This window comes from Aethalodelphis obliquidens, unplaced genomic scaffold (assembly GCF_003676395.1).
Source record: "Aethalodelphis obliquidens isolate GAN/ISIS:26980383/991018 unplaced genomic scaffold, ASM367639v1 scaffold14, whole genome shotgun sequence".
Taxonomy (NCBI): domain Eukaryota; kingdom Metazoa; phylum Chordata; class Mammalia; order Artiodactyla; family Delphinidae; genus Aethalodelphis; species Aethalodelphis obliquidens.
The window spans coordinates 3117650-3142863 of record NW_020837958.1 but is presented as its reverse complement, the minus strand read 5'-3'; the positions used below and the strand labels follow the sequence as shown (position 1 = coordinate 3142863).

The 25214-nt window shown below is 38.6% G+C and overlaps 1 protein-coding gene across 2 annotated transcripts in view; it reads left to right on the top strand.

The window, feature by feature from the left end:
• The window catches only part of CSTPP1 (centriolar satellite-associated tubulin polyglutamylase complex regulator 1), a 174826-nt gene that overhangs the window by 45545 nt on the left and 104067 nt on the right, over positions 1 to 25214 (top strand). Inside the window, exon 3 of one of the 2 annotated variants that reach the window (XM_027114807.1) lies at positions 24043 to 24173. The exons of the other annotated variant lie outside the window; for it this stretch is intronic. Within the exon in view, the coding sequence (XP_026970608.1) occupies positions 24043 to 24173 (131 nt within the window). The remainder of the gene's footprint in view (positions 1 to 24042; positions 24174 to 25214) is intronic. 2 annotated transcript variants of the gene reach the window in all.

The window sequence follows — 25214 nt, the reverse complement described above, 5'->3', positions numbered from 1 at the left end:
CTCAGAGCTCTCGAAGATCTGTGGTGCTGGCAGCACAGGCCTGGCATGAGAGCAGGAAAGAATGACACAATCTGGCACCTTTAACCAGAGGGTTGTTAATGAACTGGGATGGGGCCAGAGGGGAGAAAGGGGAAGGAGGATGGACAGTTAGATTTTTGGCAGCCACACAAAGGTCCTTCTTCCCTGAGAAAAGTGAAATGAAAGTCAAATGAAGCTTCTCTCTGTTATTATGATTTACTAAGATGTTTGTCTGTCCATAGCCTCCGGCCCCATGGCAGGTGCATCTTTGCATTCTGACTTCCCCACAAAACAAATTCTCAGGGTCCTTCAAGAGGGGTCATATCCAACCAGGTTCTTGTCTGAGGCTACAACTGTGATTTCTTTTTTCAACTAACAAATGCAGCTCGGAGCAGCACGGTAGAAACTACCTTATCAGAAAATGTTATGAGCATGTAAATTTATTTGAAGACTCATCATTCCAGGATTACTGAGTTCTGGGGCTGCCACAGTAGGTAATGCCATTTCTGGTGTGGCCATAGAAGCAGCCTTGAATTTATCCCTTTGTCATTAAATAGCATTAATAACAAATGCCTTTGTTAAGGTCCTTGTGTTATATTTTCCAAGTCAAAACAATTGCTAGGGATGAAAATACCTGTCTCATAGGGTTGTTATGCAAATCTAGTGAAATGACAGGTATAAAATATCTGACTATATGTAATTCATTTTCATCGAGTCTCAGTCCCCTTTATCTCCAGTTTTCTGGGATTTTTGCTTCCCTCCTACTTCATGGCTTTTTTGGAAAGTGATAGTCTTCTTCTTCTTTCTCTTTAAATGGTATCAGAGTTGAAAATCTTGAGGACTTTTAGTCTGTCTTGTTTTCTGTAACACTTTTTGCTTACCCTGCACTGTTTGGAGATTAAAGACGTTTGATGATTTTCTGCACGACTATTAACCATTGAGTGTTAGCCACTTCACTCATTATTTAGTTTATTCAGAGAATAGCCTAAGAAAGCTTTTCTTTTCTTTTTTTTTTTCCACAAAAAAGCCATTTCCTCACTTCCTGTCTATACCCTCTTTCCTCTGGCTGCCAAGATTTTAAAAATTCAAGGTGTAATGGGAGACCTGAGCTAGTCGGGGCTATGCAGCTTGTATTGTTCCCGCTCTTAGCTCTAGCAGTACAGTGATGTGCTCAGGGTAATGAAAAGCAGACATTCTCTGCTGAGGTCATTGCTCGTCACACTGGCAGCTTGCTCCAGGAAGCTGTTTATCTGTGCTTGCTGAGCCAAGCTCCAGCCTCCAAACAGTTGGATGCACTGAGAAACCACAGAGCCCAAAGAGAGAATGTTACACGGGCAGGTCCAGGCAGAGACAGTATATTTACACCACACAAGCTGCAATTTACATGTGTGGGGGTAATTGCTCATCTGCACCCTCTCAGACTTCACCTTCTATGTAATATATGTGCCCTCTCAAGGGGGTTTAACCTAGAGAACTGTGCAGCTCTGTCCAAATTGCCCTGAACATCCGCTAACTTGCCGTAAGGAAAAAAAGATATTATAGAAAACTTGATGTAAAAACCACCTTTTTTTTTTTTTTTAACTGAACCATTTTTAAAGTCTTTATTGAATTTGTTACAATATTGCTTCTGTTTTATGTTTTGCTTTTTTGGCCTTGAGGCATGTGGGATCTTAGCTCCCTGACCAGGGATTGAACCCACAACCCCTGCATTGGAAGCCGAAGTCTTAACCACTGGACCGCCAGGGAAGTCCCCAAACCACCTTTTTTTGTGTGTGTGTGGTACGCGGGCCTCTCACTGTTGTGGCCTCTCCCGTTGAGGAGCACAGGCTCCGGACGCGCAGGCTCAGCGGCCATGGCTCACAGGCCCAGCCACTTCGCGGCATGTGGGATCTTCCCGGACCGGGGCACGAACCCGTGTCCCCTGCATCGGCAGGTGGACTCTCAACCATTGCGCCACCAGGGAAGCCCACCCAAACCACCTTTTTAAGGTAGTATTTTTCTGAGTCAAATTTGTTGTTTAGAATCTTAAACCATACAGGCCCTATCTCTAAAGCATCCCAAAACACTGTTCCTTGCATGGTTTTTCCAACTAAATATTTTTCTTCATGCCTTTACCGAAATAGCAGGTATTGTTATAGAGCTTCATATGTGGCCTATATCAATAGGAATATAAGATATGGTCACATGCCTAAGGGAGTGTAATCTGGTTGAGGAGATAATGCTTATTGATTAACAGCTACAGAACAATTCAAGACCTTATATAGTGGCATTAAATTGTGCTCTGAGATCTGAGAGTAAGGTGAAATAATGGGTACTACAGTAGTTACATCATAGAGGAGTTTGTTTTGACCTCTGTGATGGTTAATTTTATGTGTCAACCTGACCAAGCTAAGGGGTGCCCCAGTAGCTGGTAAAACATTATTTCTGGATGTGTCTATGAAGGTGTTTTCAGAAAAGATTAGCATTTGAATCAGTAAACTGAATAAAGAAGATTGTCCTCACCAATGCATATGGGCATCATCTAATCCACTGAGGGCCTGATTAGAACAAAAAGGTAAAGAAGGGTAAATTTGCTCTCTTTGCTTGAGCTGGGATTTCCATTTTCTTCTGCCCTTGCACATCTGCACTCCTGGTTCTCAGGCCTCCAAACCTGAACTAGAACTTAACACCATTGGCCCCCTGATTCTTGGGTCTTTGGACTCAGACTGAGCCTTATACTATTGGCTTCCCTGGCTCTTAGACCTTCAGATTTGGTTGAATTAACCAACTTTCTTTGTTCTCAGGATTGCAAGTGGCAGATCATGGGACTTCTTGGCCTCTATAATCACATGAGTCAATTCCATAATTAGATAAGCTATATCTCCTCTTATATATATTTATATATATACTATTGGTTCTGTTTCTCTGAATAACACTGACTAATATAACCTGGAAAGGTGAGTAGAATAGGGATAAATGAAAAAGAAAGAAGTATTTTTATGTGACATGAAAGCACTGTAGCGTAGTGGTTAACAACACAGACTTTGGAATCAGATCTATGTTCGAGAGCCTGCCATCTAACTTAATAGTATGTGACCTTGGGCAGGTTGCTTAGCCTCACCTATAAAATAGGGAGACTCATATAATACAATAAAATTCCATGTTACATGACTGATAGAAGGTTTAAATGAGATAATGAATGTAAAGTGCTTGGCATTCTACCTAAGATATACTACGTGTTGAATAAATGATAGGTACTGCTACTGTTCATTCATTCAAAAATATTTACTGAGTGCATTTTGGTAGTTTTCTAGACACTAGGGGATAGAAGTGAACAAAACAGACAAGAAATCTCAACCTTCATGGAGCTTCCATTCTGAAGTTAGCTATCATTCAAACTATCTTTATTTTACTTTTTTTTCTTTTAATTATTTTAGACTTACAAAAAAGTTGCAAAAATATTATTGAGTTCCTATAACCCTTTCACCCAGCTTCCATCAATGTTAACGTCTTCTATAACCATAGTATAATTACAAAAGTCAGAGACTTATTACTTGAAAACTATTAACTATCTATAGACCTCATTTGAATTTTCACCATTTTTGAAGGCCTGTTTTCTCTTATATAAATTCTAGGTTGGCAATTATTTTCCTTTAGCACTTTGCATATACCATTCCTTTATCTTCTTGTTTACACTGTTTCTGTTGAGAAGTCAGCTATCAGTCTTATTCTTACACCTTTGAAAATAATCTTTCCTTTTACAATAATCTCTAGCTACTTTTGGATATTTGGTCTTTGGTTTTTGGTAGTTTTTCTATGATGTGCCTAGGTTTGCTTTTCTTTATATTTATAAACTATTTGGGGTTCTCAGTGTTTCTTGAACACGTAACTTACATCTTTTATCAATTTTGGAAAGTTCTCAATTTTTAGCTTTTCAAATTACTTCTGTTGCACTATCTTCACTCCTGGGATTCTAATGACACAAACATTAGACTTTTTCGTGGTATCCACTCTTATGCACTTTTCTGCATTTTTTCATCATTTTGTCTTTCATGCTTCATTGTGAATATTTTTTTCTATTTTACAGTTCATTAATTCTCCTTTCATTTATGTCTAATTTGCTGTTAAACCCATCTACTGAGTTCTTAACTCCAATTATTATTTTGTTTTTGTTTGTGTGTGTGTATGTGTGTGTGTGTGTGTGTGTGTGTGTGTGTGTCTTACTGTGGCACTTTTAATCAGTCTTTTAAATGCAAAGGAAAGAAGAAAGAAATTGCAAATTGGACGACCCAGCAATCCCACTACTGGGCATATACCCTGAGAAAACCATAATTCAAAAAGAGTCATGTACCACAATGTTCATTGCAGCTCTGTTTACAATAGCCAGGACATGGAAGCAACCTAAGTGTCCATCGACAGATGAATGGATAAAAGTTGTGGCACATATATACAATGGAATATTACTCAGCCATAAAAAGAAACGAAATTGAGTTATTTGTAGTGAGGTGGATGGACCTAGAGTCTGTCATACAGAGTGGAGTAAGTCAGAAACAGAAAAACAAATACTGTATGCTAACACATATATATGGAATCTAAAAAAAAAAAAAAAAAATGGTGAAGAACCTAGGGGCAGGACAGGAATAAAGATGCAGACATAGAGAATGAACTTGAGGACAAGGGGAGGGGGAAGGGTAAGCTGGGACGAAGTGAGAGAGTGGCATGGATTTATGTATACTACCAAATGTAAAATAGATAGCTAGTAGGAAGCAGCTGCATAGCACAGGGAGATCAGCTCAGTGCTTTGTGACCACCTAGAGGGGTGGGATAGGGAGGGTGGGAGGGAGATGCAAGAGGGAGGGGATATGGGAATATATGTATACATATAGCTGATTCACTTTGTGATAAAGCAGAAACTAATACACCATTTTAAAGCAATTATACTCCAATGAAGATGTTTAAAAAAAAAAAAGAAATTGCAAGTTGGGGAAACTGTAAATGGTTGAAAGTTAGTTTGAAGAAACCTTAGGATTTGTTTACTAGTATTTCTCATACTTTTCTTAGTCTTGCCTCCCCTACAGTGCATCTTCATTCTTTCTTATTTTTATTTCCAGCAGCAAAGAGGATTTTAATTAGCTTACTTTCTATAGTTTATTCCTCTAGTTTATTCTGAAAACCTTCATTTTAAAATAGTAGTTCAAATATGCTTTTCTTGTTTGTTTTTTACAGACTTATTTTTAGAGCAGTTAGGTTCACAGCAAATTTCAGAGGAAGGTAGAGATTTTTTATATACCCTCTGCCCCCTAAAAATTCATGCTTCTCTCATACCAACATCCCACCAGAGTGGTACACTTGTTACAATTGATGAACCTACACTGACACATCATTATCCCCCAAAGTCCATAGTCTACCTTAGGGTTCACTCTTGGTATTGTACATTCTCTGGGTTTGGACAGATGTGTAATGATATATCCATCATTATAGTATCATACAGAGTATTTTTATTGCTCTAAAAATTCTCTACCTGTTTATCCCTTTTTTCCATTCCAATTTCTGATATTTTTACTGTCTTCACAGTTTTTCCTTTTCCAGAATGTCATATAGTTGGAATCATACAATATGTAGCCTTTTATGATCATTATATTTTTTTAATTCTAGAATTGCCATTCAGCCATCATTAAAAAGTCTACAAATAACAAATGCTGGAGGGTGTTTGGAGAAAAGAGAACCCTCCTACACTGTTGGTGGGAATGTAAATTGGTGTAGCCACTATGAAAAGCAGTATGGAGGTTCCTCAAAAAACTAAAAATAGAGTTGCCATATGATTCAGCAGTCCCTTTCCTGAGCATATATCCAGACAAAACTATAATTCGAAAAGGTATATGCACCCCTATGTTCATAGCAACACTATTTACAATAGCCAAGACATGGAAACAACCTAAATGTCCATCGACAGATGAATGGAGAAAAGGAAGATGTGGTACATATATACAATGGAATATAGTCAGCCATCAAAAAGAATGAAATAATGCCATTTGCAGCAACATGGATGGACCTAGAGATTATCATACTAAGTGAAGTAAGTCAGAGAAAGACAAATACCATATGATATCACTTATATGTGGAATCTAAAATATGACACAAATGAACATATCTATGAAACAGAAACAGACTCACAGATATAGAGAACAGATTTGTGGTTGCCAAGGGGGAGGGGAGTTGGAGGGAAGGATTGGGAGTTTGGGGTTAACAGATGCAAACTATTATATAAAGGATGGATAAACAACAAAGTCCTACTGTATAGCACAGGGGACTATATTCAATATCCTGTGCTAACAGGATACCATAACAGAAAAGAATATGTAAAAGAAAATATATATATAACTGAATCACTTTGCTGTATAGCAGAAATTAACACAACATTGTAAATCAACTATACTTCAATAAAGTTTTTTTAAAAAGAATTGCCATTCATTTCTTTTTTAATGGTTTCTTTACTAGATCTTATCTTTCATTTGCTTGACCATAGTAAAGCATGGTTATAAACAGTCCTTCATTCATTATTTGGATTCTTTGTGGGTCTTTGTCTATTATCTACTCTGTCTCTTGGTTTTTTACTCCATTGTCTTATCTTGTAGTATACTTTTCCCCCCTTTAGTTGAGTGTTGTATATTGTATCAATATATGAAAAACTATAGAGATAATATGAGGCCTAGAATGATGTTATCTTTCTTCAGAGAGGATTTACATTTGCTTTTGGCAGATGGCTTGAGCACTCACAATCCTGGATTACCTCAGTTCAATCAGGGGTTGAAATCATTTGAAGCTGGGCTTAAGTATCAGGGAGGGCTGATCTATCAATATTTCCAGGTATAGCTTTTCATGGTGCCAACCAGAGCCTGAAGGATTTACCAGGGTCCCTCTCCCCAGCCTTGGTGGGTCCTGAACTCCAGTTTTTTGGCTGCCAAATCTTAAAAATCATTTGAAAACTCAAGAACTTAACATCAATTCAAAACTATTACCTGCTCGGTCTATCAGCTGCCTCTTTCATGACTAGTAGAGGCCCTTGGAACTACTAATGGGTATAATATTACCTTATTTTTGAAGTGGTGATGACTATAAATGATATTGTGAGATATCTGGAACAACTTTAATATGATATGAAAATATCTGAGATTTCTATTGTTGAAAAAATCACAGGAACTGCTATTTCTACTATATTTACATTCATAGTTGAAGGAAATACTAAATTCCAGTTAAAGGTTACTAAAAAATAAAGATGTAATTTTTTTCCTATTCAAGTTTGTAGATTCCTTGAATTCAATCCATGGACCCTTCTGTTTAGAATTCCTGCCCACTGGGAAGAGTGGCACCAAACACTGGGCTTACCTCTTTGGATTTTATTCTCCTCTTATACGTGGCCTTGTCGTTCTTCATTTGACTTGGTGGCTCTCTGATGACTTCAGATAGATGCTTTTAATAGTTCATCCAGTTTTTCTCAGCCAGGAGGATTGGTCTAAATTACTTAGTCTACCTTTATTGTAAGAGGAAGTATTTGGAACTTTCATTCTAGTGGAATATAATTATATTAGCAGAAGTAGAAAATATCATACACTGCGAGGGGTCATAAAGGAGTCTAACTTGACTTGTGGAGGACCAGTACACGTTGAAAAGCAACAAACAGGAAATATATAATTAGGATAGGGTCAGTCTGTGGAAGCCTCAATTATATTGAGATAAGAAGAAAGGCAAAGTAAAAATACCTTATAAAGGCTGAGAAGTAAACTCACTGCTTGGTCTTTTTTTTTTAATTTATTTTTGGCTGTGTTGGGTCTTCGTTGCTGTGCATGGGCTTTCTCTAATTGTGGCGAGTGGGAGCTACTTTTCGTTGTGGTGCGAGGGCTTCTCATTGCAGTGGCTTCGCTTGTTGCAGAACACGGGTTCTAGGCACATGGGCTTCAGTAGTTGTGGCACGTGGGCTCAGTAGTTGTGGCTCGTGGGCTCTAGAGTGCAGGCTCAGTAGTGGTGGCACAAGGGCTTAGTTGCTCCGCGGCATGTGGGATCTTCCCGGACCAGGGCTCGAACCCACGTCCCCTGCATTGGCAGGCGGATTCTTAACCACTGTGCCACCAGGGAAGCCTTTGGTCTTCTTTTAATTTTTAAAATTCAGTAACTATTTATTAAGCTCTACTAAATGCCAGTCACTGTGTCAGACATGGTCCTCAAGGAATTCACTGTCATTCTTACGCGAAGCAGAAATAATGGCAGTTTACATACCAGAAAAATGCTATTATTCTACAATGTTTGTGGACCCATTATATGCTAGGCACCATGCTATTGAAGGATATAAGATGAATAAGCCAGTTGAACTCGAGGAGCTTATGAACTCAAGGAGAAAATTCAGAAGTAAGCATAATTATTAAGATGCTATTAAATAAGTACCAAGTAGAATTTCATGTTTTGGGATAAGTGGAAGAAGAGATTCATTCTGACTATGAATTTTGAGCTTCAAATGGTCCTTAGAAGATGAATAATGGAGAATGGGAGCTGAGCAAGGAGTGCATCTCTAGCCAAGGCAACAGCATGAGCAAGGGCACAGAGGTTTGGTGTATTTAGAGAATGATAGAAGGTCTGTGGTCAGCGGGTTAGTCTGTTCGAGCTGCTATAACAAACTGTCATAGACTATGTGGCTTATAAACAACAGAAATTTATTCCTTGCGGTTCTGGAGGCTTGAAGTGCAAGGTCAAGGCTGACAGATTCCATGTCGGCTGAGCCCTGCATCCTGGTTCATAGATGACCATCTGTTTGCTGTATACTCCCATGGTGGAAGCGGTGAGGAAGCTCCCCTGAGCCTCTTATAAAAAGGGCACAAATCCCATTCATGAGAGCTCCACCCTCGTGACCTACCTCCCAAAGGCCCCATCTCCAAATACAATCACATTGGGGATTAGGTTTCAACATATGAATTTTGAAGGGGACACAAATATTCAGCCTATTGCAGTGAGGTAATAGAGCTCAGGAAGATATTTCAGTGAGGGGTTAGAAAGACAGTTTTCTATCCTATGTGACTGGTAGGGTGTTGGTGCCATTGACTGAGATCATTCAATTCAGGAATTATTTCTTACATACCTGTTATGCCTTGGTTTATGACAGGTGCTGGAGAAACAATGACTAATAAGGCATGGTCCCTACCTTGAGGGTACTCACGGTCAAATAAGCCAGTGATTAAATTACTTGTGATTTGAGCTAACTAGAGGTTTAAGGTGCTAAGAATAAGACTGTCCAGAGGACAGATATCTTAATTAAACTTGAAGAGTCAGGGAAGGTGTCACAGAACAGGTAGCCTTCTAAGCTGAGTATTCTTTTCCTAATTTATTTATTTATTAAAATCAGAGTTATACATGCATACAGTTTAAAGAGTGAAATAGTTCTATAAGAATTGTAAAAAAAAAAAAAGCATTCTTCCAACTCTCTCAATTTAGTTTCCCTTTCCTCAGAGATAATCACTTTCAACTCAGAGTGATTTATTTGGCATTTATTTCTAGACCTCTAAATGACTAGCTTATGTTGCTACTTCTTGATTTTTTCAAATCCAGGTGCTATCTATTGACTTCCCGCTGTGTAAGATATAACCCTAATGCCCTTTAACACCCTTTACTGCACATGTGTGCCTTTGCTCACCCGCCACAACTCCCAGTATACTCATATCAAGGTTTTTGTTGTATCATTATTCAGTGTTTATATTTTATAACTATACAAACAGTGTCAACCCCTGAACTATGTTGTGCAATCTTCTCGCCCCTATGATTACCCCGCTCCCTCTTTTTTCTTGTTTGGTTAATTTCCTGTAGACTTATCACCAAGTGAACCAAATTCTACCCACTTGAGTAAATTTCCCTTTAGTACTGTGCTATTTATTTTCCACTTGCCCCTCCAGATCCACTCTCTACATTTCTCTGCTCTGGAGGGCTGATCTGTATGGATTTTAATCCATAGGCTCCCTTGCCCTGTGGCTTCCATTTGGGCTAAAGCCAGTGGGAGGTACTGGCAGGAGGCTGAAGGGCAGGAGGAGAGAGAGTGAGATTGGGATATCTATTCACTTGTTTCTCTTTCTACCAGTTTGCTGTGGGCTGCATTGGCTCTGTTCCTCTACTGAAGGTCACAGCTCAAGTCGAATGGTCCCTACTCTTTCTGGATTCAAGAAGGCATTCCCTCTGCTTGTCTCTTCAGGCCTAGGGGTAAAAAACAGATCCTAACTGTTGCTGGCCCTTAGGTAATCCACTTTCCCTTAGCCCTGTCCATACCTTTGTAAATATTTTTTCTAAAAAACTTTCCTCAGCTATCCTTTTTAAATGCATTATCTGTTAACTGCCAGGACTCTGACAGAAGCAAGTACATTAATATTTGTATTTATTCTCTCTGTTTTATCTCCTTAAAGAAGTCTCCTCCAGAATCTTCTGGTTTGCTTTATCTTTATTATTTTATCTCTCTGTATGCTATATAGCAGTTATCAGGGACCTCTGGATTTCACCATTACCCTTCAGATTCCCTGTCTTCCTTCTTCCTTGTTTCTGGTGTAGTAGTTTTAAAAAAGGACCCCACATTCTTTGATATTCCTGCCGTAGAGAAGTGGGATCTATGTGCCCTCCCCTTGAATATGAATATAATAAAGTAACACTTTGTGACTTCCCAAGGCTAGGTCACAAAAGGCCACGTGGATTCTGTTTCTGGGACCTCGGTTTTCAGAAACTCCCTCTCAGGACCCCTCTTACTAACCAGCTGCCATGTGTAAGAAGCCCAGCCACAAGCCTGGTCTTCAAGTCATCCCAGTCCTGGCACCCAACATGTGAGTGAAGAAGCCTCCTGATGATTCTATCCCCAACCCTTTGTATCGACCCCAGCCATTCAAGCCTTTCCAATTTAGGTCCCAGACATCATGGAGTAAAGACAGGGCGTCTCTGCTGCACTCTGTATAATTCCTGAACCTACTGAATGCACAAGCATAGTAAAATTTTTATTTTTTATGCCAGCAAGTTTGGTGTGGTTTGTTATGCAGCAGTAGAGGTCCGAACAAAATTTGTTCCTGGGAGTGAGTTGCTGTAGTAACAAAAACCTAAAACGTGCATCATTGGCTTTGAGACCAGGCAGCAGGCAGAAATCAGAAAGACCTTGAGGAGACTGTTAGTGGAAGTCTGATGGGCCTCAAGGAGGCTATCAATGAAGCCTTAATAAAGAGTGAGGAAAATGTTATTGGAAGCTGGAGGTAAGAGGACCCCTGGTTATACAGTGACAGGAAGTTTGTCAATACTGTTTGTTACCTTTGGTAATGTGAAAAAATAGGAAATGTAAATGAACTATTTGGTTTTCAGGTAGGATTTAGAGGAAATATAGAGAGCTTGGGACAGTCTTTCTAACCAGCAAAAAATACTCAAAGTAAGAAAGTGCCTCAAGGCAAAGATCGAATACAGAGTGCTGTCAGAAAAATGTGGTCTTAGAGTAAGGACGTACGTTTGTTAAAACCTCAGAAAGATTTCAAGGTGGAGCCTCTTAGACTCTTTCAGATAGACAAAAGACCTAAAGATCCTAAGGGTGTTGTCTCATTGCAGCCTAAGAAAACCCAAATAGGGCCTGTCTCAGGGAGACTTGGGTGTACAGCTTTTGTCTGATGAAGAAAAACCCATGTTTTTAAGAAAATTGTATTGGGGGAAGTACCACCAGTTTGGACTAAAGAGGATAGAGATAAATACAAAACAAAAAGTTACCTTAGGACCCCTAGACTTCTATGGGCAGGAAGCCAAGAAAGCCCCTCCACTACAAACTGAAGCAATGTTTCGTGGAAATGAAAGTATGATTCAGAAGATGGAACCAAAAGCTCAGAGTATAGAGTCAAAGGTCATGGAAAGTCATTACCAGGAAGAGGGATTGGGCCCAAATCAAGGAAATAAGACATGTGCCTGTGTGGATTTCAGAATTGCAATGGACCAGTGGCTACATATTGCCTCCTATTCTCCCTCTTTTTGAATGGAAGTCTATTGTGTTTATCCTATGCCTGTATCATCATTGTACATATGGGAGCGTATAACTTATCTCCTCAGTTTATAGTTGTTTAGATGAGTAATCAGACTGTGGAGCTGTACCCCAAAAGTTGTACTTGAGGAACTTCATCTGCACCTGGTTTTGATTTATATGACAAGATCCTGGAGTTTGGGTTGATGCTGAAATGGAGTTAGACTTTAGGGGTTTAGGAGAGCAGGGTGTATTTTGCATTGGGGAGGAATGTAAATTTGGGAGGGAAACTGTGGCAGATTATATTTTCCAAAGATAGCTGCACCAATGTATCCTATCCTACATGTTCTTCTACAAAGTGATCTTGCCACACCCCCAATAAAAGGTGGAGTCTAGGACTTCCCTGGTGGTGCAGTTGTTAAGAATCTGCCTGCCGATGTAGGGGAACAAGGGTTCGATCCCTGGTCCGGGAAGATCCCACATGCCGCGGAGCAACTAAGCCCATGCACCACAACTACTGAGCCTGCGCTCTAGAGCCCACGAGCCACAACTACTGAGCCCGCGTGCCACAACTACTGAAGCCCGTGTGCCCTAGAGCCCACATGCCACAACTACTGAAGCCTGCGTGCTCTAGGGCCTGCATGCCACAACTACTGAGCCTGCATGCTGCAACTACTGAAGCCCACACACCTAGAGCCTGTGCTCCTCAACAAGAGAAGCCACTGCAGTGAGAAGCCCATGCCCTACAATGAAGAGTAGTCCCCACTAGCCACAACTAGAGAAGGCCTGCGAGCAGCAACGAAAACCCAACACGGGCAAAAAATAAGTAAAAAAAACAGAAAAACAAACAAAAAGAAACTGGCTTGTTCATTTAAAGAAAAAAATGGTGGAGTCTAATTTTTTACAATGATGTGCCTTGGTGCGCATCTATATTCATTCATTGTGCTGGGCTTTTAAGGATCCTTTTGTTCTGGGAACTCATGTCTTTCAGTTCTGAGAAATTTTCTTCAATTTTTTTTCTTGCCTTCGTTTTCTCTGTTCTTTCAAACATCTTGTCTACTTGCATATGCACCCATGTAGTTTTATATCAATGGTATCATACTATTCATGCTGTTCTGTATAATGAATATTATTTTTCAGATTATATAGGCTGTATATCTTTTAAGATTTATCAAATGATATGACATTTAATATTTATCAATTAGCATGGCATTTAAACATAATCATTATACCTATATCTATATATAAAAAATCTATAGGCTGTTTCGCACACCTGGAAGTGGCCCACACACCAAATAAAAACTTTTTTAGACTAGGTCCCAATTTGAACTTCCGAAAATACGGTCACCATATGCTAAGGCATGAATTAGGGAATGAGCGTGGTGTTTGATGTTCCCCATTACTCTTTTCATTGCTCTCCCTTGCTCGTCCCTCCTTTCTTACATGATGACCCTATCTGAGATGGGTCTACATAATGGAAAGTAGTTTAGAATTGTGATATTTTATGGAAACAATTATCTGTAATAACTTTTTGTAAAAATCGTATGTTTATTTTGGAGTTTTAAGCCTGGTGGTAAGACAGAATTTTTTTCTTAGGAATCCAGATTTTCTCTTTAATCAGCAAAACCCTTTAATTTGCTAAAGATCAGTTTTGTGCCCTGTTGACCGCTCAGTGGAACAAGCAAGTGTTAAGAGATCCCTTTTGTTTTTTCTTTGGTTGTAAATTCCATCAAGCTAGCCCATTAATTACAGTGGTTGGGAATTGGAGAGCTGTTCATTTGGCAATTAGCAAAGGGTGGTGGATGAAAGAAAAATACCTTTCTGATATTTTTGCTTAGGAATTTAGGGATTCAGAATTTAGTCATAAACGACTTGAATTGTTTGAATTCAATTCAAACAATTGAATTGTTTTGAATTGTTAATTCACTTAAATCCTTCACTTGAATCACTCTTAAATCCTTCCTTGTTTTGTAACATACAAGAACTTAAGAGATAGCTAAAACAGTGGTTGGGAAATTCTGTTGTGGATTTAAGATCCTCGAAAAGCATCATCCTTTAATGGGCATAGTGTTTTGGTGATAGATAAGCAAGTATCGGTTAGCTAATAAAGTGAGAAGTCCCAGGTCCCGCGGTTACCTCTCTGCATCAGAGAAAGTGTGTAGTTTGTAGGCAAGAGGCAATTTCTTTGGAGTTCACTGTCTCTGTTCTGCAGGGCTTTTTTCTTTCTTTCTTTCTTTCTTTCTTTTTTTTTTAAAAATATCATCCTAGAGATAACAAGAACATTTAGTGGCACTAGATGGTACTCATCAGGAGTTTAGGATGTTTGCATGTTAGGTTGTTTAAAACAAGGCAAAAAGGATTACTTATTGCCAGCTGCATCATTCCTGGCAAGAGCTTACTAGTTTGCTGCTTGGGTTTTTGTTGTTGTTGTTAACCCATTAGAGAAGCTAACCACTATATTAGTTCCAGCCAAATCTTTGTCGTCACTGGTCCTAAAAACCTCTTGGGGACCTAAGAGCACCTGGCCGTTCTGAAAGCCTCTATGCTCAGTGATTGATGCTCATCTCTGCAGGCTCCCCAAAGCCCTCGTCCCTTTTTCCTGAAGCACCTTCAAGCATTTCTGCATGGCTACCCACTCTCTTCTATTATATCTCCTCCTCCTGCCTTACTGAATACTGGATTTCCCAGCTCACAACTCTTAAGAAGGAGCTTTATTTCAGAGTAGAAAAGGGCCCCCATATGTGGCCTATTATATCCATATCAACTTGCTTACCCTTTTCAAACAGCTATTGTCTTTTAATAGGGTCCTGCCTGGCAGGGGGAGTCCTTAATACCTGCCATATAAGAATGGGCAGCTTGAGTTACAGCGAACTGCAGTTTGGTGCTCTGATCAAAAGGCCTCTGTTGTTTTTAGGGTTTTTTTTTTTTTTTCCCCTTCCCTCTCTCTCTCTTTCTATATCCTAAGCTAATAATTCAGCACAGCAAGGTCATTACTGGCTTTGAATTGAGAGCTGAGAGTGTTAAATTACTGACCTAGAATAAAAGAGATCTGGGGGGCTCTCAGGAAAGATAAAGGGATTCCGGCTAGTAAAGTGCAAGCCCAGCAACCTCGCTTCTTAACAATATTATTTTTTTTAATCCTCTCTGTCTTCAAAAGTCTTTTCTGGGACAAGGAAAGATCCCCAGTTAGAGAAATTAGGTTAGGAACTCAATGACATCTTCTGAGAATTGTGGCCCAGGTGCTAGAAGTTCATGGACGCCTATGTAGCTGTCCTTTTTGTCTCCCCACCTTGTTACTATTTCACTCTCTTCCAGCTTGCTCCTTAGCCAAATATTGGTCCTTTATCACATAAGTCAAATATATTTGTGATATTTCAGCTGAAAGATTATCTCCCACACGGGGATTTCAGACATGTGAAAAACATACCATTAGGCCCCTAAAATATTTTTCAAATATGACATTGTCATCAAAAGCTACTTCTAGTCCATTTATATTTTGTAAATAATGTTTGTCTGGTCCTCACATACTTTAACAAGAAAAAAATTCCCCCACTGTGAATGAATTTGACACCTTTTCTCTACTATATTGGGTCTTCTGAAGAAAGTCATTTCCACCCCTTAATACTTTGTCAAAACTATTACCTCCCATATATCCTTTTTCACAATTATCTCTTAAAAGCCAGGCACCATTCATATCCTCTGGAAAATATTGACTTCCTAAATTTACTATTTTTAGAAAAGTCCCTGAAATCAACTTTCACAGATTTTCTGTACATCAAAGTAATAATAATAGCTAATAGTCCCTGAATGTGCCAAGAATTATACCACAGGCATTATTATCACATTTAATCTTTGGCAGCCTTATATAGTAAGCATCCCTATTATCACCATTTTACAGATAAAACATAATTGAGACACAAAGTGGTTAAGTACCTGGCCCAAAGTCACACAGCTAAAAAGTGGTAAGATTTGCCCCAGACTAGCGCTTCTCAAACTTTAATGTGCATATGAATCACCTGGAAATCTTGTTAAAATGCAGAATGGGGTTTATTAGGTCTGGGATGGGACCTAGATTCTGATCTCTAAGAGGCTTCTAAGGGACACCGATGCTGCCGTCGTTGGTCCACACTTTCAGTATCAAAGCTGTAGACATTCTTACTTCGGACCCACTCTAAAAAATGTTATGGTGATAACTTCCAATTTCTCATTCCATCAGGCAATTCTATAAATATACATACTGGGTTTTTGTGTTATTACTATTATCTTAACCAGTATCTTCATTTCTTTATTTTTATTGTGGTAGAATATACATAACATACAATTTACCATTTTAACCATTTTTAAGTCTACATTTCTGTGACATTAAGTACATTCACATTGTTTTGCAGCAGTCACCACCATCCATCTTCAGAATTTTTTCATCTTCCCAAACCGGGACTCTGTACCCATTAAGCACTAACTCCCCATTTCCTCCTCCCCCTATGCCCTGATAACCACCATTCTACTTTCTATCTCTATGAGTTGACTACTCTGGATACCACATATAGGTGGAATCATATAATAGTTGTCTTTTTGTGACTGGCTTATTTCATTTAGCTTAATGTCCTCCAGGTTCATCCATGTTGTACCATGTATCAGAATCTCCTTCCTTTTTTGAGGCTAAATAATATTTCATTGTATGCATGTATCACATTTTGTTTATTCATTCACCTGTCGATGGACACTTAGGTTGCTTCCACTTTTTGGCTATCGTGGATAATACTACCATGAACGTGGGTGTACAGATATCTGAGTCCCTACTTTCATTTCTTTTGACAATAAACCTGGAAGTGAAATTGCTGGTTTATATGGTAATTCTACCAATATCTTACTTTCTAAGGTACAAGTTTATGTCCAAGTTATTGTTTGTGTCCCTCTTTTTAAAAAAAAAAAAGAAAAAAGAAAAAAATATTTCTTACTTAAAGTGAATCTTTAAAGGTTTGGCAGGAAAAGTGAGTTTTCAGTATAGATTTTCATTAGGTTCTGTCATCTATAGCTGCTTTGTGATTTTCAATCAATCACAAAAGAGTATTGAAAAATGTCCTTTGTTTTTTAGAAGTCTAATGGCACCAAGTAAAGAATTAGAGAGTGGTAATGTTCTAAAATAAACCAATATTAAGAAGTTTTATGTCACAGAGAAAGTTTTATGTGAATGAATTCAAGACTTCACCTGACAAACAGGTGTTTGGGGAACGGGGAGGCCCTTGTTAAATTTTTATGTTCTTTCTTTAAGATTTCCTGGAGTAACTATCCTAGGATCTTCAGGAACTTTGTGGCACCTCTTTCTCTGAGGTCTTTAACCAAATAACACATTAGATTCTCAGTGTTTACAAAAGTTTTGTGTAAGAACCTGCCTACTATCTAGAGTTCTTCCCTCATATATCTTTTTTTTTTTTAAATAAATTTATTTATTTATTTATTTTTGGCTAGATTGGGTCTTTGTTGCTGCGTGCGGGCTTTTCCCTAGTTGCAATGAGCCGGGGCTACTCTTTGTTGTGGTGTGTGGGCTTCTCATCGTAGTGGCTTCTCTTGTTGCGGAGCATGGGCTTTAGGCGCACGGGCTTCAGTAGTTGTGGCTCGGGGGCTCTAGAGCGCAGGCTCAGTAGTTGTGGCTCACGGGCTTAGTTGCTCCACGGCATGTGCTTCCCTCATATATCTTTAGAAATAAAATTCTCTGCTGGAAATAAGAAAACAAATCAAAGTGACATTGAAATCTGATGAGTTAATAAGAAAGTTTGAAGAGATTTTTATAAAGGTATCAGGAAGAAACTGACTTCTTTCCATCATAGACTGCTGAATCATTAAGGCTACTTTAATCATGTATGCCTGGAGCTCTCTCATTTTAGGAGTTCCTAACTAATGTAAAAGATTGAAAAGAATGGACTTGAACTTGGAAAGGTAAGAGAAAACAAAATAGCTTTCACCTAAAGTCAGGAAAATGAGTATTTTAAAAATATAAATGGATTTACCAGTAGCTTTAAATAAATAAGTATACATGGCTACCAAAAGAAACTGCATTTATTTTCTAAAAAGTGAGACCAACTTTGGAGATAAAACAAAAAACAACACAAAGAAGGTAACTCTGGAGATAATGGTAATAGTGTAACACAAGACATGATAAGATGAAATAATAACCTAGAAGAGAATGGAATCAGCAGCTGCAAGACTGATGTGTGTGGCTCTAACAGAGTAAACCCTGTTTGGTGTGTTCCCAACACCCCTTCAATTTTATTATCATTTTGAATTATAATCAAATCCAAGACTTTGGCCTATGACTAAAGCATTTGTATGAAGCATTTTTTTTCTCAGCCTAATTCATATCATCTCGAACGAGAACAAGGGATGGTGGTTTGAGAATTACTTGCTGGCTTTGAACCGAGAGAGCTGATAAATGTAATGCCTGCAGCTCCTGAATGGGGGTGGGGGGGTAGCAGGGAAAGGGTTTTTAACATTTAAGGGACCCTAAAAATAGGGTTGGGTCTTCAATGAGATCTGCAAATGATGCTAATGGGACCATATTGAGGATCCTAGTGAGAACAAAAGGATGATACAAAAAATCCTAGAAGCTATAGCTGTAGGCAGAAACTAGAATGTTCCTTAAAATGTCATCTACTGTTGTACAAAGCTCAGATATGCAATGGGTGGGAAAAACCTGGAAGGAAACTAGTATTGAGCTGAAAAAGCTAAAGAAGAAAACTGACAAGAAATTAGATAAGAATGTGATATGTGATCTGGCAGTAAAACAGACAAAAGCTGTTTTGAGGTCTGGAGGTAGAGAGTAATCACACTGTAGGGAAGGAACGGCAGGATGTATCTGAGGATGACTAAGGAGAGCCTTACCTGCAGCACTAAATTTAACTACAGTAGCAGAAAAAAATAGTACCGGTGGGATGAGCCTGTTGACAAAAGAGATACAGAGGTTGAAAGGTAGAGCCGAAGAGAAAGAAATAACAGATAACAGGTTTAGAGACCACATAAGAAAATATGTGAGATGTAACATGTAGCAGGAGGTAAGACATAACAGAAATACTACAGCATTCTAAGGAGGAACATTCTTTGTCCAGAAATTTTTCCTGTAAGGCTAGGAGATGTTTCCCCAGAGAAATCATGGAAACACAATTACTCTTGATTTCAAGTGAAGTTCGGCAAGCTCCTGGAAGTTCTGTTATCAAGACCTGTGTTTAAAGGCCTTGTAGGAATGAGAAAAACTAGAGATTTTTGGTAACTGTTGTTAAAAAATATTTTTCTTACAAAAATGTAACATATAACAGTATTGTAGAATATATGGAAGACAAAGAAATCAATTAGAAGCTAACAATCCTAATTCAATGAGTAAATAGAATTCTTTAAAATTTTTTTTAATCATTTTCCTTATTGTAGACCTACTTTATTGTAGTTAAAATTATAATATACACACAATTTTATTTCCTTTTTTTTTATAGTATATGAAAATCATTTTCTAAATTGCTACATTGTCTTTTTGTAATTTAAATTTCTAACATGCTGTAAAGAGTATGTATGCAGAAATTTTCTCCCAGTGCTCTCTCTGTGCATTGATTTCCCATCCTGAGGTACATGTATTTGCCTGTTTCTATTGGCATGGAGTAAAGAGCAATATAAAAGAGATGTTCCTTAACACTTAAAACTTCAAGGGATAAACAGATGTTAATGAATCATCTTGCTTTTCTACTGATACAAGTGGGTAAGGAATTGATACGCAGTTGAGAGTTTACCATAGCATGCCAGGCGTTCGGCAATCAGTTTTGAAGTTGGAAGGCTTGAAAGGGGAGTTTGAAACATTTTTTAACTCTGGCAGGGGGCCTAACTGAATTATGAATAAAGATCCAGAGGAGAGCAGTTTACTTTCAGAGAAGCAGCATATGAGAACGAAGTCCTTTGCTTAGTCTTCTGGGGAGAATTTGCTTGGTGATCACCCTATCTGGAAACACTCTCCTTTCCCCTTGGCATCAGCCCAGGATGGGACAAGTGCTCTCTTCCGCTGCTTTAAGAAGATTCTTTCTGGGGTTTGGTGACAGAAGAGTACTCGGTGAAGTAACCAAGGAAAGAAAGCTCGGCGCTGCTTATGCTTCCCATTGCAGAAGCTTTTCGTAGCTCTCAGGGCCTGAGGCTGTCTCGTGAGTTTTTCACTTCATAATGCAGTAGAATATGATCTCACTGATGTCATGGTCTGAAAACTAGCTCTGCTACTGAGGATTACTCAGTCAGGCCGAAAAAAACCTTGGTATGAAATGCCAATGCTAAGGCATTAGAGTGAACCGATAAGCTTCTGATTTAGTTGTTTTACTGTTGCAGAAATTACCAATCTCATCCACCACAAGGGCAGCTCAGTTCTCACAAATTGGTTCACCTATCCCTAGACAGTGACTGAAGATTGATTAGTGCCTGTTGGATTTCTTCCTAAATTGGAGATTTTTTTTTAGAAGCCAATGATCTCAGATATTCTAGTTCTGATTTAGCCAGTGCTGAGAATGAGAAGATGAAGAAGATTGTGAGTGTCCACCTGCAGCATGGCAGCTTTCTATTTTCTATACTGCTTACACTTATATCTTCCTGGCCAACAGAGAAGATGACCTGCAGTCGATTCACCTGATGCATATCTATGAGCAGAACCATATTCCAAATGTCCCATATGTTAAAACCACACTTGGTGGGCTTCCCTGGTGGCACAGTGGTTAAGAATCCGCCTGCCAATGCAGGGGACACGGGTTCGAGCCCCGGTCTGGAAAGATCCCACATGCCGTGGAGCAACTAAGCCCATGCGCCACAGCTACTGAGCCTGCACTCTAGAGCTCCCGAGCCACAACTACTGAGCCTGCGAGCCACAACTACTGAAGCCTGCGCACCTAGAGCCTGTGTTCCGCAACAAGAGAAGCCACTGCGATGAGAAGCATCCACAACAAAGAGTAGCCCCTGCTCACCGCAACTAGAGAAAGTCCGCATGCAGCAACAAAGACCCAATGCAGCCAAAAATAAATAAATTAATTAATTAAAAAAATAAAAAGACAAAAGATGGCAGAAATTAATCAAATATATAAAAAACTTACTAAAATACAGATAATGTAAGATTGGGTAAAAAACCAAATCCAGCTGTGCAGCACTCACAAGAGAAGTATCTTTTTTTTTTTTAATTAATTAATTTATTTATTTTTGGCTGTGTTGGGTCTTCGTTGCTGCACATGGGCTTCCTCTAGTTGCGGCGAGAGGGGGCCACTCTTCGTTGCGGTGTGCCGGCTTCTCATTTCAGTGGCTTCTCTTGTGGAGCATGGGCTCTAGGCACGCGGGCTTCAGTAGTTGTGGCATGCGGGTTCAGTAGTGGTTCATGGGCTCTAGAGCGCAGGCTCAGTAGTTGTGGCACACGGGCTTAGCTGCTCCGCGGCATGTGGGATCTTCCCAGACCAGGGCTCGAACCTGTGTCCCCTGCATTGACAGGTGGATTCTTAACCACTGCACCACCAGGGAAGCCCAAGAAGTATCTTTTAAAAATTACCCAAAAAGATTGAAATTAAAAGCATAGAAAAAGATATGCCAGGCAAATACTAATAAAAAAAAAAAAGCTGGTATTGCAGTATTACAATACTAATATCAGACCGAAGTCCTGGACTTTTAAAAAGGTGGTAGAAATTTGACTTTCAGTATCACTAGTATGGCTAGTTACAAACATAAATCCTGATACTTTCTGCCTGGTGTTATTCATCTGTTTTTTTCTTTTCTTTCTAAATCAACTACCACAGACATTTATGGAGCAGTATCTACTATGTGTTAGGTAATGCAATGGAGACAAAGATGAGTGCAGCCTAATTGATTACTGTATAGAATCTAATAGAGGAAATACATCCAGTAACTTTAAAACAAGGCAGCAAAATTGTGAGTACCATTAGAGAGTTATAAGTGAGATATGATGGGAATGGGCTGTGGTGGGAGGAATCAGGAAAAGATTTCATGCAAAACATGGTATTTGACATGGATAGAATTTTAAGAGATGGAGGTAGGAAAAAGAGATTTCAGGTTGAAGAGAAACAGTAAAGCTTTGAGCAAGCGCATTGTCTGCTTTTTCTTTACAGCCATCTTATCTAAAAGAATTTCCCTGGTTATACTAAGATTGTCTATTAACTCTTTAGATAGTGATTCTGATCTCCATACTGATCAGCTACATGATCAACTGATCATCTGATTATCTCCATACTAACCAAACATTTCTAATTATTTTTAATTAAATATGAATTTTATTGGTATGAATTATCTAAAGGCAGTAGTGTAAATACAATTATGTCTTTTTATTTTCAGTATTGTAAGACTTTGCCCTATCAGTTTGTTGTATAAAATTCCTATTTTATAAATTCTTATGTATATTCTATTCATCTATACAATGAGGCTCAGCTAGATTCTTCAATGAATAAATTACTCCCTAGCTTAAAAGAAGATATTTTTTAAAAGCTACACTAAGGATATAATTTCACTAGTATTAGTTCCTTTACAGCCTAGACCGTGACCTAGACACCAGCATTTTTACTCTGGGGGTTGTGTAGCACACTTTGGGACTAATTCTTTACTGGGTAGCTTCATAAATTTAGGCTAGAATGTTATCATTTGCTAGACTTCATTTGCTAGAAATGTGGCCTGCTCCATTTACCTGTAACAGCTCATTTGCTTTATTTTTCATTTTCCTTTACTCAACACAACAGCACTGCAAACTGCGTAATTAGGTTAACACTTTCGTTGCTTTTTAAAAATCTTTCTTCTAACTCTTTGCCTCATACTTTCTCATAGTATCTTAGATTTGTATGCTAGTTTTCCATGGGGGAAGAAGGGTATGTAATTCGCTTTTTCATGCAGTGTTGTTAATATTGACAGAAGGAGGCTAATTGTATCCTAAGTGATAATATACTCTATGTTGAAGGCAGGTTAAACACTTCCCTCTGAACTTGGTCAGGGAAAAGGAAAATGGATTAGATGGCTCCTGAAATTTTTTCCTGTTCAATTCAGAGATTCAGAATTTTTTCCCCCTTTAAATGCTAAACAAATGAAAAGTGACATTTGGGATTACCACTATGCCTCTGTTGCTTGCCATCTTCAGTTTAATGTCTGCTTCTCTACAAAGATTAACATATTTTCCACTCATGATTTACTTGTCAGGGACTTTAGGAGTTTTCTGGAACCAGAAGTCTGCCTTTGGTAGTGATGATTACTGGATAATTGCCTGTGCTTTGGTGGATTTTCCATTTTTAGATTACATCAGGCTCTACAGACTTTATTTCTTTGGCAGAAGAACCCAAAGGCAATGGAGTATATTTTTTCCCCTTCCCCAGCCCAGCTTAAACAATGACTCACTTGGGCCCTAGGGCTTTACTTCATACTCTCATTCAGGGGCCGCTTTCTACCCTTGTTTTTCTTATTTGCCTTTAGTGTCTGTCTGGAACCTTTTATATCCTTTGGCACATGGATTTTCCTCTAACGTTATTGTCAGAGAGGAGGTATACGCCACCACCCCCAAACTGGAACAGACAATCCAGTTATGTTCCCATAAGCCATGTTGTTCTTAAGACAGCTGATATAGGTCAGAGAGAATACAAAAAGAATATCTTTAAGGAAACATAAATTTCAGGTGGGGTAGAGGGAGAAGTATTCTCCAAAAAGATATGAGTGCCAGTGTCATCCAGCTAAAGACAAAGATTTCCCACTATATGAGATGCTCTAATGACTGATTAAAACTTCCTCAGTGTGTGTGTGTGTTTGTGTGTGTGTGTAGGAGGTGGGAAGCACTCAGAGGAATTGAACTCCAAGAGTTTTCAAAGAGATATAGTTATGTGAAGAGAATTCCTCATAGAAGGACTTGGTCTAATCTATAGTTCAGAGTTTTTTTGGAGAAAAAAAGATTTTTCTCCTTTTGGGCAGTTGTTCTATATATTCTTGACTTTTCATTCTAATTCCAGCCTTCTGTAACTCTCCATCTAATGATAATTCCTTGATTTTTCTCTTTGCAGTTTTAACAGTGTATGTCAGGGAACTCACATTCTTTTTCGGGAATTCAGCTTCATCCAAGCCACCCCTCACAATAGGGCATCATTCTTACGGGCCTTCTGGAGATGCTTCCGAACTGTAGGCAAAAATGGCGGTAAGTCTTCCCAAATTTTCTTCTTGCCTTCCTTTATTCCCTCCAAACTTCTTTCTTTTGCTCAGTATAAATACTGTTTTAGTGCATACTCTTCAAGGCTCTAGGAACACCTTTTAAGGAGCTATCTGTCTTGTGTCAGAGATACTGCCATCAATATTATTATCACCATCACCATCACCGTCACTGAAGCACTTATTAAGATCCAAGTGTAACTCTGAGATCTATGTGCAGTAATTCATTTAATCTTCACAACGTCTCTCTGTGGTAGATAATATAATTCCCATTTTAAAACAAATGAAACTTAGGATCAATTTGCATATTGTTGGTTCAGCATCTTATGATTATAACCCAAGGAAAATATTAAAAAATACACTGATCAAAAATGTGTTTACTGAGACTTTATTTTGGTGATATGAAGGGTGAAAGACCCTTACTGAGAGCTTCTTTTAAAAAAATGGCACTAAATTCTTACATTCAGGATATTAAAATAGATTAAATTGCTCCAAAATTTTCAGATATAGAGTCTCTACATCAAAACTTTTGTTCACGTCTGTTTTCAAAGGCCTGTTCTTATTCCCATCTTCATATTATGTTTTTCCAAATAAGTATCGAATATCTTTGACAGTTTCTATAGTAAACCTGACTTAAAGTAGAGGAAGGCCTAAACTATTTCCTCATTCATTCAACAAATATATCTGGTAGACTTACCATGTACCTGGTGCTGGGGTTATAGTAAGAAAATAGGTATGCTCCCTGCTTTCATTGAATTTGCAGGATCCCCTACCCTGCTCTAACTGATGCTACTGCTACTTTATATATAGCTACTGAAACTTTTTTGCTAAAACTCCTTCTACCTAGTTTCTGATTAGATCATTTCGCTATCCTAAGAAATAGGTATGGTAGATATTATTGTGCCCATTTTATTTTATTTTATTTATTTATTTATTTATTTATTTTAAGAAGATGTTGGGGGTAGGAGGTTATTAATTAATTAATTTATTTTTGCTGTGTTGGGTCTTCGTTTCTGTGCGAGGGCTTTCT